This window comes from Ylistrum balloti, unplaced genomic scaffold, assembly GCF_031769215.1.
Source record: "Ylistrum balloti isolate Yb309-2 unplaced genomic scaffold, AGI_CSIRO_Ybal_v1 Utg371394, whole genome shotgun sequence".
Taxonomy (NCBI): Eukaryota; Metazoa; Mollusca; class Bivalvia; order Pectinida; family Pectinidae; genus Ylistrum; species Ylistrum balloti.
In genome coordinates, this window is record NW_026782734.1 from 606205 (window position 1) to 621434 (window position 15230).

At 36.6% G+C, this 15230-nt stretch overlaps 1 protein-coding gene across 1 annotated transcript; it reads left to right on the forward strand.

Moving 5' to 3' along the window:
- Positions 1–330: 330 nt before the first annotated feature.
- On the forward strand, positions 331–11319 carry LOC132562334 (DNA polymerase epsilon subunit 2-like). The gene is made up of 15 exons (XM_060227070.1): positions 331–405; positions 4109–4209; positions 4767–4842; positions 5155–5232; positions 5488–5581; positions 5971–6042; positions 6375–6458; positions 6706–6762; positions 7469–7590; positions 7958–8099; positions 9475–9595; positions 10135–10249; positions 10596–10779; positions 10942–11118; positions 11299–11319. Exons 1-15 carry the CDS (start codon positions 341–343, stop codon positions 11317–11319), a joined length of 1509 nt encoding a protein of 502 aa, XP_060083053.1. The 5' UTR covers positions 331–340.
- Positions 11320–15230: the final 3911 nt, after the last annotated feature.

Below are 15230 nucleotides of genomic sequence, written 5' to 3' on the forward strand. Positions count from 1 at the left end.
GGATGTATAATACTATATCATATTATTCGTCCCTGATTTAATATTCAAAATAAAATAAACTAAATGGAAAAAGGATTGTCTTCACCTCTGCAGAGACATATTTATTATCATGATAATTTGTTGATTGCACAAAATGTCTATCTGTATGTTGTATTTTTCAAAGTTTGATAAAAAAAATACAACTAACACCAATGTGCAACCATACCCTTTTGTTCAAAATATCCCGCAAATTTTAATTTGTGACACACCCCTTCCGCAAGACAAGGGAAGCAACTCTAATTTCCGGAAGTCATATCAATATTGTGGCGGGAACGTTTACATTCACAACAACGATACTGACATGGCATCAAAACTTAAAAGCCATGTATTGTCAGCGTTCAAAATGCACGGATTTACATTACGAAGGTAAATATATCAATATGACTTCGTATGTCTTATGTTGACTCCAATATTTTCACGCATTCATTCCTGAAGGTGTTCACTTTCGATACTGTCGCTGTCAGTGTCGGCTGCCAATTTTTGTTTACATCATGATTTGGCCCTCCGGATACGCTTTCGTCTTTTTATATCTGTACAAACTGATTAAAATAATACGAAATAGGCACTGCCTAAAAACTTTGGGACCGTACTAATATTTTGAAAGAATTGTCGGGAAGAAGACTACTGGCGTATTTCTTCTCAAAAAACTCGGTTCGCGTTACGAGAATGTGTGTGACAGAATGGAAAGCGTTTCCCATGTTATTGATATCAATGATTAGTGTTTGGATATCTATAAAGTGTATATATACTTAATTTTACTGATGGATTTCTGTACGTGTGCCAAATACTCGTCCATGCAATCATTAATCCCAAGGGAAAACTTAGACGCATAATAAGATACCGTGAAGTTTTCCACCCGATCAGATTCTGGTTTACCAAGGAGAATGAAAAATAATATGTAACTTGACTGTTATATTTATTTCTAGTTAAAAAAAATTCTGTACTGCACAGCCTATACACTTAACAACAAGTAAAATTTCAGATTATTTGGACAGAGTGCTAAGTATACTGAATCAGAATTACACTGATATTCACCTCATATTTTGCACACTCATCTTTTCCACAGAGAAATGGATTCCCCGCTGATTTTTTTTTTGCTCAGCAATTTTGTACTGGAGTTTCTTTTAAACAACTTTTTTTGGTACCATACATTTGATACCTAGACCTAAAAATAGATCAAATTGATTGACAGAATGCAAAGTCAGTCATCCGGACTGGTGAAAATATTTTTCTGCCAGACCGGAAAAATATCTGCCAGACCGAAAAAGAAACACCAAAGGCCGATTCTGCTTTGCAACTGCACGGACATTCCTGAAAAGATATGTTAAGTGGTGACATTCCGATGCATGTAGCATTTTTAGGGCAACACCCCCTTGTGACTGACTAACTTCAGGTGCTGAAGGGAAGCTTGCTGGTGTGGTTTGGACTTTTCATGGTCCGTAATTGTTGAGGTGCGGAAATTGTTAGTACCTTGAACAAAAGTGCCTAATGATGCCTTTGGATCATTTTCTGGTGTCATAGCCCTACAAACTATACAGAACATTTTATTTTGTTCTGTGTCATACTATAGTCAATCTCTTTTGGTCTTCCAACTTTCTTGAAACGAGCGTGGTGGTCTTTTAGATACATATTCTTTGGCCTTTTGCTTCTTTTTCACTTTCTGTTTGTTTTCCTTTTTGGCCAGGTTTTGCATCTTCATAATATCTTAGAAACGACATAACACTTGTAATGACAATATGTTAATACATTACATGATGTTCAAAAGCCGAAATATATTGAAAATGTTTCCAATAATCGAAATTTTATTCTTGTTTTCGTTTGAGAACTTTACTAACAGCATTTACAAATCGACTATGATACAAGCAAATCGATTGGATAGGCTGGCATTGCTTAACAAATCAAAAACGTTGATACATTATGAAGTTATTATACCAGAAACTTGGCTCTTTCCCTGCTGGCCACTGATTCCACGCTGGCTACTGATTCCCTGCTGAACACTGATTCCCTGCTGATCACCGATTCCCTGCTGGCCACTAATTCCCTGCTGGGTACTGATTCCCTGCTGGGCACTGATTCCCTGCTGGACACTGATTCCCTGCTGATCACCGATTCCCTGCTGATCACCAATTCCCTGCTGGGTACTGATTCCCTGCTGGGCACTGATTCCCTGCTGGACACTGATTCCCTGCTGATCACTGATTCTTTGCTGATCACCGATTCCCTGCTGGCCACTAATTCCCTGCTGGCTACTGATTCCCTGCTGAACACTGATTCCCTGCTGATCACCGATTCCCTGCTAGCCATTAATTCCCTGCTGGGTACTGATTCCCTGCTGGCCACTAATTCCCTGCTGGGTACTGATTCCCTGCTGGGCACTGATTCCCTGCTGGACACTGATTCCCTGCTGATCACTGATTCCTTGCTGATCACCGATTCCCTGCTGGACACTAATTCCCTGCTGGGTACTGATTCCCTGCTGGCCACTAATTCCTTGCTGATCACTGATTTCCTGCTGGGCACTGATTCCCTGCTAGGCACTGATTCCCTGCTGAACACTGATTCCCTGCTGATCACCGATTCCCTGCTGATCACCGATTCCCTGCTGGCCACTGATTCCCTGCTGGTCACTAATTCCTTGCTGGCCATTGATTCCCTGCTGGGTACTGTGTAGGTGATGCCCAAGATAAGGAGATGGTTTTGACCCTGTTCACATTACACAATAGAACCTTGACAGATAATGGCATTACATAAACAAATTAGAGGAAATAGTCCTACCCAGGTGGTTGTCCATTACCATGTGACCACAGTAACGTAGTCCAGTTTGTTACTATGTAAAGTTACCACTAGTGCATAATGCCTCGTATGTAGTTCAACACTGTAACATAAGTATCATTTGGATTACACATGTATACTTCCAAATTTGTTATGAGAGCTAGTGCATAGTTCAAAGTGTTCTGACTGTTTCTCTGTGATTTTATTTTCTTTATTTTTTTACCCTGTCTTTGATGTATTCAATCACAAAAATATAAATTGATAATAGGTAGTTGGAACAATTTGGATTTAGAGACTGTGTAGTCAGAATCCTTTGGATTTAGAGACTGTGTAGTCAGAATCCTTTGGATTTAGAGACTGTGTAGTCAGAATCCTTTGGACTTGGAGACTGTGTAGTCAGAATCCTTTGGATTTAGAGACTGTGTAGTCAGAATCCTTTGGACTTGGAGACTGTGTAGTCAGAATCCTTTGGACTTGGAGACTGTGTAGTCAGAATCCTTTAGATTCAAAGACTGTGTAGTCAGAATCCTTTAGATTCAAAGACTGTGTAGTCAGAATCCTTTGGACTTAGAGACTGTGTAGTCAGAATCCTTTGGACGTAGAGACTGTGTAGTCAGAATCCTTTGGACTTGGAGACTGTGTAGTAAGGATCCTTTGGATTTAGAGACTGTGTAGTCAGAATCCTTTGGATTTAGAGACTGTGTAGTCAGAATCCTTTGGATTTAGAGACTGTGTAGTCAGAATCCTTTGGATTTAGAGACTGTGTAGTCAGAATCCTTTGGATTTAGAGACTGTGTAGTCAGAATCCTTTGGATTTAGAGACTGTGTAGTCAGAATCCTTTGGATTTAGAGACTGTGTAGTCAGAATCCTTTGGATTTAGAGACTGTGTAGTCAGAATCCTTTGGATTTAGAGACTGTGTAGTCAGAATCCTTTGGATTTAGAGACTGTGTAGTCAGAATCCTTTGGATTTAGAGACTGTGTAGTCAGAATCCTTTGGATTTAGAGACTGTGTAGTCAGAATCCTTTGGATTTAGAGACTGTGTAGTCAGAATCCTTTGGATTTAGAGACTGTGTAGTCAGAATCCTTTGGATTTAGAGACTGTGTAGTCAGAATCCTTTGGATTTAGAGACTGTGTAGTCAGAATCCTTTGGATTTAGAGACTGTGTAGTCAGAATCCTTTGGATTTAGAGACTGTGTAGTCAGAATCCTTTGGATTTAGAGACTGTAAAGTCGGTACTCTTTGGATTTAGAGACTGCATGAGTATGGTTTGTGATAAAGTTGTTTATATTGCAGTGAGTCCAGTAAGTACCTGGTAGAAGTCCTTGGTTCAGTAGAAGAAGACCAGGTGGAAGAATGTCTGAATAAAATCCTAGAAACAATACAGAAACAACCATGTAAGTCATCCTAGTGAGATGTTGGTAGATCTACATATATTGATTTATTGATTGAATTTTTCAGAGTTATAACAACTGATTAAAATATTTTTATTAACTAGTCAAAATTTTAATAAGTTTTTTAAAAAGTTTTCCATTTCAATTAAGATTTAACTTTTAAGTTCTACTTGTGATGTTTTGTGTGATTTAGAAATAACCATGAGTATGTCCACTTTTATGGATCTCAATTTGATAACAAAAGTGTATGGATGAAAACTAAGAGAGATGTGCTGGCCCAACAAACCCAGCACTAGATATAGTGGATTGTAAGTAAAGTCTGGTGAAACTTTCCAATGGTTACCCAGATACTAGATAAATGTATAGAACAGAAAAATTTTAAAAATCAGTTACAGGTTAGCACTATAACTATATTAGAATACAATCCTGTATCTCGGGTAATATTTAATGAATTATTGATTATCAACAAAATATTTTGATTAAAGGTCACCAAATGAAGAATGTATCTTCAAATTTTTCTCCATTTGTCAAAAGTTATAGGCTTTGTTTCTTCATTACAGTGTCCAGTTCACTTATAACAAAAGCCACATGCGAGTCCGCTGTCCAGGAGTGCAATGCTGAAGCAGATGATGATGGGTATGCCATCCCAGAATTATGTCTAATTATGATATAGTATTATATTGACATGTCATTATCCAGATATTTCCTTTATAAAGCTACTCCCAACACCTGTCAAAATGAAAAGGGAAAAAAACAAGACAAGAAAGAAAGAAAAAACCCGTAGATACTTTGTTCAGTTACAGTTATAAATCCTTGATATGTTATTGAAATAGACAGTCATAGATAGAGACAGAATGAAATGGGTATACTACATAAATTATTAAATATTCTGAAATGTACGTGTAGGATTTGTTGTATAAATAGTAAGATGGTGTTTTGATTTGACAGAGAAAACGTCCTGTGCGTCATTGATGCCTTCTCTGTCCCAAGACTGTCCTATGTTGCTGATCGCAAGAAATTTATACAGTAAGAATGATATTTTTCTACAAAATTTTGCAGAATGATTCACGATTGAAATTCTTCTCTTTTTTCTTTTGAAAATGAACATAACTAAATTCATGCAATGTTGAGTCATGGAAAAAAGCTAAAAATTGAGGATAAATATCAGAAGGTTTCTTATTAGGTACCAAGAAATTACATGTATTTATCTAAAGTCAACTTTTGTTCTTTTGTTCGTAAAATGATAATTTGATTGAAGTTGTGATACATTACTTGATACAGCAACAAGACATTACAGCTGGCTGGTCCTAGTCTTCATGGTACAGCGTCTGACAAAGCCACCTTATTTAGGGACAGATACACAATACTTTATCAGGTACATTGATCGTCGTAGTGGTAGTTTATATAACCATCATAATATCCATATCAGTTTTCAAAAGGCAATCATAATTATTATTGCATGGGTCATGTATCTGTAACTGATGAATAGATTCTATTGATCCTTTATTTACTCATCAAAGTTTCAGATTCCTGAGTTCAAAGACAACTCACAAACACACTTCACGCTTTCAGTTGCTAGAATCTTCATTTGAATATTGCTATCGTCATTGTTAAAAAAACAACTATGTTGTGCAATGACAACTCTGCATTAAGTTGGAGAGCTGTAAAATAATTATGGAATAAAAAAAAAATAGGGAATACATATCGTTGGTGTATTCAAGTGATGATTTTATCAAGAGTTGTCTCCCTTGGCTTGTGTTGCAGAGGACACAAAGGCATGACCTGTTTACACCGCCAGCTATAGGATCTCACGATGAAAAGTCCAAAAAGTTTAAGGTAAAATTTCATTAAATATTGCATGCTTATCAAACTGTACAGTTCAGCTGAACTTGAGTTGTAAAGCAAATCTGGTACTCCATATTTCTGTTGAGTTATCTTTAAACATTCTTACGGAGTTAAGTAGTTTGTGCGAAGAAAAACAGATTTGGTGAGTATTGCATTATAAAACAGTTAACATCAAATTCTGTACATGTTAAGCAAATGTGTTTTAATTATTTTCACTTAATACTAATTACAGTATATAACACATACTTTGGCAACTTACATCTATGTGACCAATTAATGATGAGAATTTATTCTAAGTAAATTGGTTAATAATTGTTTTCCAGCTTAAACCAATTGAGTTCTTACTTGGCAGCAACACAAAGCTAGGGGATGTAATTGTACTTGGAATGTTAACACAGCTTAAAGAGGTAAGCTTTTCGATCTTTATCTTAATTTCAAGGATGTTACTTTGTTTACAGAATCAAAGCCTTCTTTAAAAGAATCCACAAAACTAATTACCAGACAAAAATTTTTCGAATGTTAATCATTTTAACAGAATCTTCGATAGAAAATTGTTTGAATAAATCAGATTTGTATCTAAAGGATACTGTGCTGATATGGAATTACTAAATATTTTTAAATGCTGAAGGTTTTTATGTCTGTCTGTTTCTGTAGGGTAAATGGTACCTCGAGGATCTAACAGGAGCTGTAGCTTTGGACTTGTCAAAGGCTGTATCCCTTTTCTGTTTCATCAGATATATGTCAACATAGTAAAATACTAGCTTCTTGCCAGTGACTAGGTTATAGAGAGCTTCATATTAACTGGATTGTTAGAGTAGGAGTCAAGTCATCAGCATCCTCAATATTCCAGGGATTACAATCACCCCTGGAACATGTCATGGCAAAATTGAAGGTTCCATGTGCAACACCTTTTGGACAAGACAAAAAGACCAGTTTGATTCTGTGATGTACATCAAATTAATCTCATGGTTGCATAACAGTATATTGTACTGGCTTGGAAATTGGGATTAGCTCCTTTATAATCTTCAAAAGGAGCATATCAGCTTGTGATTGGTCAGCATTTTTTCTCATGGAACCAATGAAAATACTTCACTTGTGCCTTAAATTTTGTCATGACATGGTTCAGGGGTGCAGAGAGTGAAAGTGATTGTAACCCTTAGAGTATTGAGGATGAGTCAGCAGATATCACATTCAAAATGTTGACCAATTAGACACTGAATATTTTTTGAATGATTATCTACTGAGCATTTGGCAGTCATGAAATAAGAAAAGATATCATACAATAGACATACAAATGAATAAATATGGACAGAAATTATCCAATCTGCTCCGACTAATAAACTGAAAACTGATCTCACAGTAAAGATTTCAATGATAGGCCTGTATATAGACTTTTATTCTTTAACATATGTGTCAGAACTTCCACAGTGGTCTGTTTACAGAAAATTGTTTTGTCTTGGCCGAGGGTTGGTATGAAGATTCTATATTTCACATTAATGCATTTGGATTTCCTCCTCCAGAACCTGCTAAAACAACAAGGTTTGTTTTGAAATTTTGTGATAAAAATGCATTTATAAAAATTTTTAGATGAGATCTGGAAATGATTCTGACATGGTTAAGTACTGAGTTTTTAGAAATAAGTAATAAAAAGTAATTATATCTACATATATATATACATTGTAACATTTAGATGAAAAGCTTGTCAGTCCAATAGAAAATAAAATTCACAAAAATCTTATGGGAATTTACTTACTATAAGTGTATGAGAAACTTCTGTCTATAACTCTGTGATATAGCCTAGCAATGTGAATCATTATTATCAGACAAATTTTATACACGGATAAAGATACTTGTGAGCAGTAGAAATGAAGTATTTATTTTAATTGTGTATTTTTCACTTTTTCAGAAGTTATTTTGGAAATGTCAACTTTTTTGGAGGATTATCAAATACAAGTGTTAAAGGTTCAGTAAGACTTAAACACATTGAGGAGGAGAATCCTGATGCCATGTTTGTCTTCTTGTCCGATGTGTGGCTGGACCAGGTCAAGGTAAGGTGCAGCAGATGCAAAACATTAACAGACAGGTTTGATTGCACTGATGGATTTCCATTGTATAAGATCTATTGAGATCTCTGGTTAATGATAAACCTTAAACCTTTATGCTATAGTTGCCCTACAAGTTGTACCTGCTTTTCTCGTTGCATGATCATATGAGGCGACTAAACTTTGTTTGTTTTATGTTTTCAAATATCTTTCAACTTCTGAATGTTCTCCATTGATACAGCCTCAATTTTAGCCTTTAATTTTACCCTTTTGTAGAAGACTTTAGGCTCTGTCCCCTTGCCAAGACGGTAAAGTTTTCTTCAGTTCCACACTGTCACATTGAGACTTAAGGACCATATTTCAGTCTCCAAAAAAAACATGAACAGTATTTTCCAGATTATAAGCTGCACATATTTCCCATGTGAGTCTGGTGGTCAGCTTACATGTGGATGAAAAAAAATCAACATGATGAAGGGAAAAAAACAGGAAGCATACCAGTATGAGACAAAACTGAGTTTTTTACAAGTGTCTGCCTGCCACATGTTTGTAACTGAGACAGATTGTCTTGAACCTTCATTTGCAACCGTATACAGGATGATTTGAAGATTGAAATAAAAATAACATTCTAGTGGACTTAATTAATCATACATTTTACTATGAATCACAGAGATATCATCTGGACTCTCATGGTTACTTCAAAGCAATAATTGAAGTTTACAATAGCCTTTTGCATCCTGGGATTGATCGCTCGTTGGGATACAGGTCAAATTAGAACGGCCGCAATGCTTGTTTACAATATGAATGGCTGCGTGTAACTTACAAGAAGAAACAATATGGGACTATAAGAATTTAGTCAGCATGCAAAGGCCTTCATTAATGTTTAACAGGACAGACGCTGATGGAGAGATTGTTTTGTTAACTGTACGTAACATCAGGCCCAATATCAGTGTGTAGACAATCTGGGAAGGCACCCTAGCCAAACGAGTTCAATATTTGCTATTTTGTGTTTTTTGAAATCCATCAATGAAATACAGGATTGATGCATAATTCATTTGCAAGCTCTATTAAATGTTTCCCTGACGATCTTGATAAATTGCCCTCCATTGTCTGTTCTATCAACAAACTGATACTGGTGTATCAAACATTAACAATAGTGATCATCATATTACAAGAAATGGTGCAGCTTAGATGTGGATCAACTAGAAAAGTCACTACAAATTGGCCCTGCTGCTTATATACGGTAATATTTTATATTACAAATGAGTTTTTTGTCGAGACGTATGAAACATAAAGTTTGTGATGTCTCAATTCTATGTTAAGCACCTATTTATCTGTTTTGTGGGCCTTTTTCACTTGACGATGTGTCATTCTTTTGTTATAGGTCCTGGAGATGTTAAGAGTGCTCTTTACAGGGTATTCAGAATTTCCGCCAGTCTGTTTTGTCATGTGTGGAAACTTTTTGTCATCACCACATGGAGCCAAGCATGCAAAGGTGTTAAAAGGTAAACTTGCCATTGTGCTACTTAATGATAGACAAAATTGTAGCAGTATTATTAAAGCAGTTCATGGAGCAGAAGGTGTGTTTTAGAGATCTGGATCAACATACCAGTATTTATCAGAAAATATTCATGTTTTCCTCCAGGTTTTGTTATCTGCAATGTTTGTGGTTCGAAACTTTCTATTCAATTTATTGTGTCACAGTGCAGTCCTGAACTACTTGCTTTCAATTAAACATTTGTGTTACACTTGCTCATTTCACATTGAGCTGTAGTATGTAACAATGTTGAATATCTTCAGTATTCATCCTCAGAAATGTACAGAATGACTATTATCTTCTCTGAAATATCCTAGTTGTTTTTACTAAAAGTTTGTTCAACCAGAATTTCTTACAAATGTATCTGATAGTGCTGTCTTCAAGCTTATAGTACAATTTCAAAATAAATTAGTATAAAGTGCTTTCTATGTCAATATGCTGTTAAACCAGTGTTTATATGTCAGGAGTATATTACTCACCCCAAAAAAAATTATATTTTTGTAACAGAAGCATTCTCTAGTCTGACTGATTTGATCATCGAGTTCCCCAGTATTGCAGAAAACAGTAGATTTATCTTTGTACCAGGACCTCAGGATCCAGGCCCTTCATCTATTCTACCCAGGTGAGTGAATGAGATTGAAAAACCCCCTAAAATTATGATAGAAAGGCTGAGAACAGGTAAATTTCACAGGATAGAGTATTTATACATACACTAACAATCTATCATCGACAGATTGTTTTATCTGTAAACTATTCATGGATAATCAGCGTAAGAAATGGACAATTATAATATATAATCATATTTTTTCTTGCTTCTCAATTGGACACCAGTGAGCACCAGTAAACGCTTACTCCTGATCAAAAAGATATGAAGACCATGTGAGAGCTAGGTACCTATGAAAAACACAAGATTAGAAATGGTGTAGGAAACTACGTGATCATTGAAATTTTATCATTTATTTTCACAGGCCCGCCATACCAAGTTCTATTATTGAGGATGTAAAACGGAAGATTCCTTCTGCCATCTTTACCAGTAATCCATGTCGGATACAGTACTGTACTCAGCATATTGTGGTATTTCGTGAAGACATTGTCACCAAAATGTGTCGTAACTGTGTTAAATTTCCGGAGGATGGTGATGTGCCTTCACATGTAAGTTCACGTATATTGTTAATTATTACACATCATAGGAGGCATACAAGTGTAGTTCTGCAGTCACAGTTTGAATTGTATAAACTTCAAAATAAATCTTGTTTTGTTTGTAGTTATCTCCCTTCTTGACATATCTATAAAACATATGTATTGCTGTTGCAGTTCGCCAAGACCCTTATATCTCAGGGCCACTTGTGTCCCCTCCCCCTGCACGTTTGTCCTGTGTACTGGTCACATGATGTGGGGCTACGACTTTATCCTCTTCCTGACCTTGTGGTGTGTGCGGACAAATTTGATCCCTTCCACGAAACTTCTGTTGATTGTACTGTAATGAATCCGGTAAGTCAATTATGTATTGTTTACCAGTCAAGTAAGAGGGTGTGTATTTTCTTCTTGAATCTGAGTGTGTGGGGAACACAAAATGGAAAAATAAAATCTCTTGCATAGACTTTGATAAGGGTTCCTTAGTACTGTGGTGTCTGGCTTGGAACCTGACAATGTTTCCTCTTTCCCTGTCAGATGAAATATAGTATGCAGTAATGATTGAAACAATTGTAAAGCTTCACAAAGACTTGGTGAGGAATGTTTTTAGCAAAACACCAACATTTTCAATGTGATTAACATGTGATCATAGTTAAAATCCTGTATAAGACACTCAAATTTTTAAAATTCTCTAAATGGTTTTTGAGAATCCCAACTAGAACCATTCAGTTTTAGTTTTGAAATTTCAATTGTTTTTTAAATGATGCTTAAATTACATGATAGTGAATTTTGAATATTGTTCCAGGCCAGGGATTTTTACCTCTTTTGTGAACATTATTTTTTCAAATCAAATTGTTTTTTAAATGATGCTTAAATTACATGATAAAAAAAATGTTTCTTAATTAATGTAGCACAGTATCAACAACATGTGCAATGTATCCAACAAAGGCTGAGTACAAGTGTCTTAACTGTATCATCCTGAGTTAGACTGAAACATTCTTTAATTCTTGAATGGCTTTTGCAGACAGGGACATCATCTATGGAAGTTTGTTTCCTTTATAATAAATTTTTAACATGCTATAATTATTAGCTCTGTGGTCTTCCTGTGTAACAGAGGCAGTTATTATCTTGGTGCCTTCACTAGGGATCAAACCTTGGTACTCCTGTGTAACAGAGGGCGTTATTATCTCGGTGCCTTCACTAGGGATCAAACCTTGGTACTCATGTGTAACAGGCCGTTATTATCTCATTGTCTTCACTAGGGATCAAACCTTGGTACTCCTGTGTAACAGGTCATTATTACCTCATTGCCTTCACTAGGGATCAAACCTTGGTACTCCTGTGTAACAGAGGCTGTTATTATCTCATTGCCTTCACTAGGGATCAAACCTTGGTACTCCTGTGTAACAGGTCATTATTATCTCATTGCCTTCACTAAGGACAGTACTCCTGTGTAACAGGCGTTATCTCATTGCCTTCACTAGGGATCAAACCTTGTACTCCTGTTATTATTATCTCATTGAGGATCAAACCTTGGTACTCCTGTGTAACAGAGGCTGTTATTATCTCATTGCCTTCACTAAGGATCAAACCTTGGTACTCCTGTGTGCTGTTATTATCTCAACAGGATCAAACCTTGGTACTCCTGTGTGTTATTATCTCATTGCCTTCACTAAGGATCAAACCTTGGTACTCCTGTGTAACAGAGGCTGTTATTATCTCATTGCCTTCACTAAGGATCAAACCTTGGTACTCCTGTGTAACAGAGGCTGTTATTATCTCATTGCCTTCACTAAGGATCAAACCTTGGTACTCCTGTGTATTATCTCATTGCCTTCACTAAGGATCAAACCTTGGTACTCCTGTGTAACAGAGGCTGTTATTATCTCATTGCCTTCACTAAGGATCAAACCTTGGTACTCCTGTGTAACAGAGGCTGTTATTATCTCATTGCCTTCACTAAGGATCAAACCTTGGTACTCCTGTGTAACATTGCCTTCACTAAGGATCAAACCTTGGTACTCCTGTGTAACAGAGGGCATTGATCATTGCCTTCACTAGGGATCAAACCTTGGTACTCCTGTGTAACAGGTCATTATTATCTCATTGCCTTCACTAGGGATCAAACCTTGGTACTCTTGTGTAACAGGCCGTTATTATCTCATTGCCTTCACTAAGGATCAAACCTTGGTACTCCTGTGTAACAGAGGCTGTTATTATCTCATTGCCTTCACTAAGGATCAAACCTTGGTACTCCTGTGTAACAGAGGCTGTTATTATCTCATTGCCTTCACTAAGGATCAAACCTTGGTACTCCTGTGTCAACAGACCTTGGTACTCCTGTGGCTGTTATTATCTCATTGCCTTCACTAAGGATCAAACCTTGGTACTCCTGTGTAACAGAGGCTGTTATTATCTCATTGCCTTCACTAAGGATCAAACCTTGGTACTCCTGTGTAACAGAGGCTGTTATTATCTCATTGCCTTCACTAAGGATCAAACCTTGGTACTCCTGTGTAACAGAGGCTGTTATTATCTCATTGCCTTCACTAAGGATCAAACCTTGGTACTCCTGTGTAACAGAGGCTGTTATTATCTCATTGCCTTCACTAAGGATCAAACCTTGGTACTCCTGTGTAACAGAGGCTGTTATTATCTCATTGCCTTCACTAAGGATCAAACCTTGGTACTCCTGTGTAACAGAGGGCGTTATTATCTCGGTGCCTTCACTAGGGATCAAACCTTGGTACTCCTGTGTAACAGAGGCTGTTATGATCTCATTGTCTTCACTAAGGATCAAACCTTGGTACTCCTGTGTAACAGAGGCTGTTATTATCTCATTGCCTTCACTAAGGATCAAACCTTGGTACTCCTGTGTAACAGAGGCTGTTATTATCTCATTGCCTTCACTAAGGATCAAACCTTGGTACTCCTGTGTAACAGAGGGCGTTATTATCTCATTGCCTTCACTAAGGATCAAACCTTGGTACTCCTGTGTAACAGAGGCTGTTATTATCTCATTGCCTTCACTAAGGATCAAACCTTGGTACTCCTGTGTAACAGAGGCTGTTATTGCCTTCTCAAACCATTGCCTTCACTAAGGATCAAACCTTGGTACTCCTGTGTAACAGAGGCTGTTATTATCTCATTGCCTTCACTAAGGATCAAACCTTGGTACTCCTGTGTAACAGAGGCTGTTATTATCTCATTGCCTTCACTAAGGATCAAACCTTGGTACTCCTGTGTAACAGAGGCTGTTATTATCTCATTGCCTTCACTAAGGATCAAACCTTGGTACTCCTGTGTAACAGAGGGCGTTATTATCTCGGTGCCTTCACTAGGGATCAAACCTTGGTACTCCTGTGTAACAGAGGGCGTTATTATCTCATTGCCTTCACTAGGGATCAAACCTTGGTACTCCTGTGTAACAGAGGCTGTTATTATCTCATTGCCTTCACTAAGGATCAAACCTTGGTACTCCTGTGTAACAGAGGGCGTTATTATCTCATTGCCTTCACTAAGGATCAAATGTGTATCTCTGTGTAACAAACCTTGGGCTGTTATTATCTCGGTGCCTTCACTTGGGATCAAACCTTGGTACTCGTGTGTAACAGATGTACAGTCAAACTTGTCTACCAAGAACTGTCATGGGACTTAATCTTTGTTTTATTTTTTATTACTGAAGTAAATGTATGTACATAAAAACATTATATAACATTCCAAATAGATTCTTTTTATCAGAATAAAATACGTTTTAAATGTACCCTGAGTGTATTGCTATATTTAGCTATAAATACTTCATATTATATAATAAAATAAATACAAGAAAGTGAGAGCATTATAGTTAAGTTTCAGTTCTGATATATTGAAATTTATCTGAGACACACATCTTTGACTAAATGGAGATTGCCTTGATTTTGGTAGCCGACATCTGTGATGTCACAAGTTCGACACTGTCGAAACAGCCTTATAGAAGTATACCAGGTAGCTTCCATCTTGTGTTTGATAAGCAAGCTTTTAAGCTGCTTATGTGTTATATTCTATTGACACTTACTTAGCTACATACATATAGAAAGGACTTTTTTACAGTTTCAGCTAAGACAAACAGTGCACTGTATGTGGGTGTCTGAACACACATGCAGTTGTATTTTCATAATTTGTGAATCTTGTGACTGCAAATATTATACTTTATTATTATACGATTTAATCTCTTGAAATTATGATGAATGCTTAATTCATACAACTCAAACCGTCAAAGGATTAAAAATTCAGTCAAATTAACAAAAGGGCAGCCACACCCCCAGTTTCTTCCCAAATAGGACATACTATTAGAACAAATACAACAGTACAAAAATTTTGATGCAGTCTTTAACGGTTTTTATTTTGGATCACAAAAGATATTTATATATTCATTTCTATTTTCACTTGGGGTACGCTTTAAGTTCATACAAAAAATACAGTTTTTCATC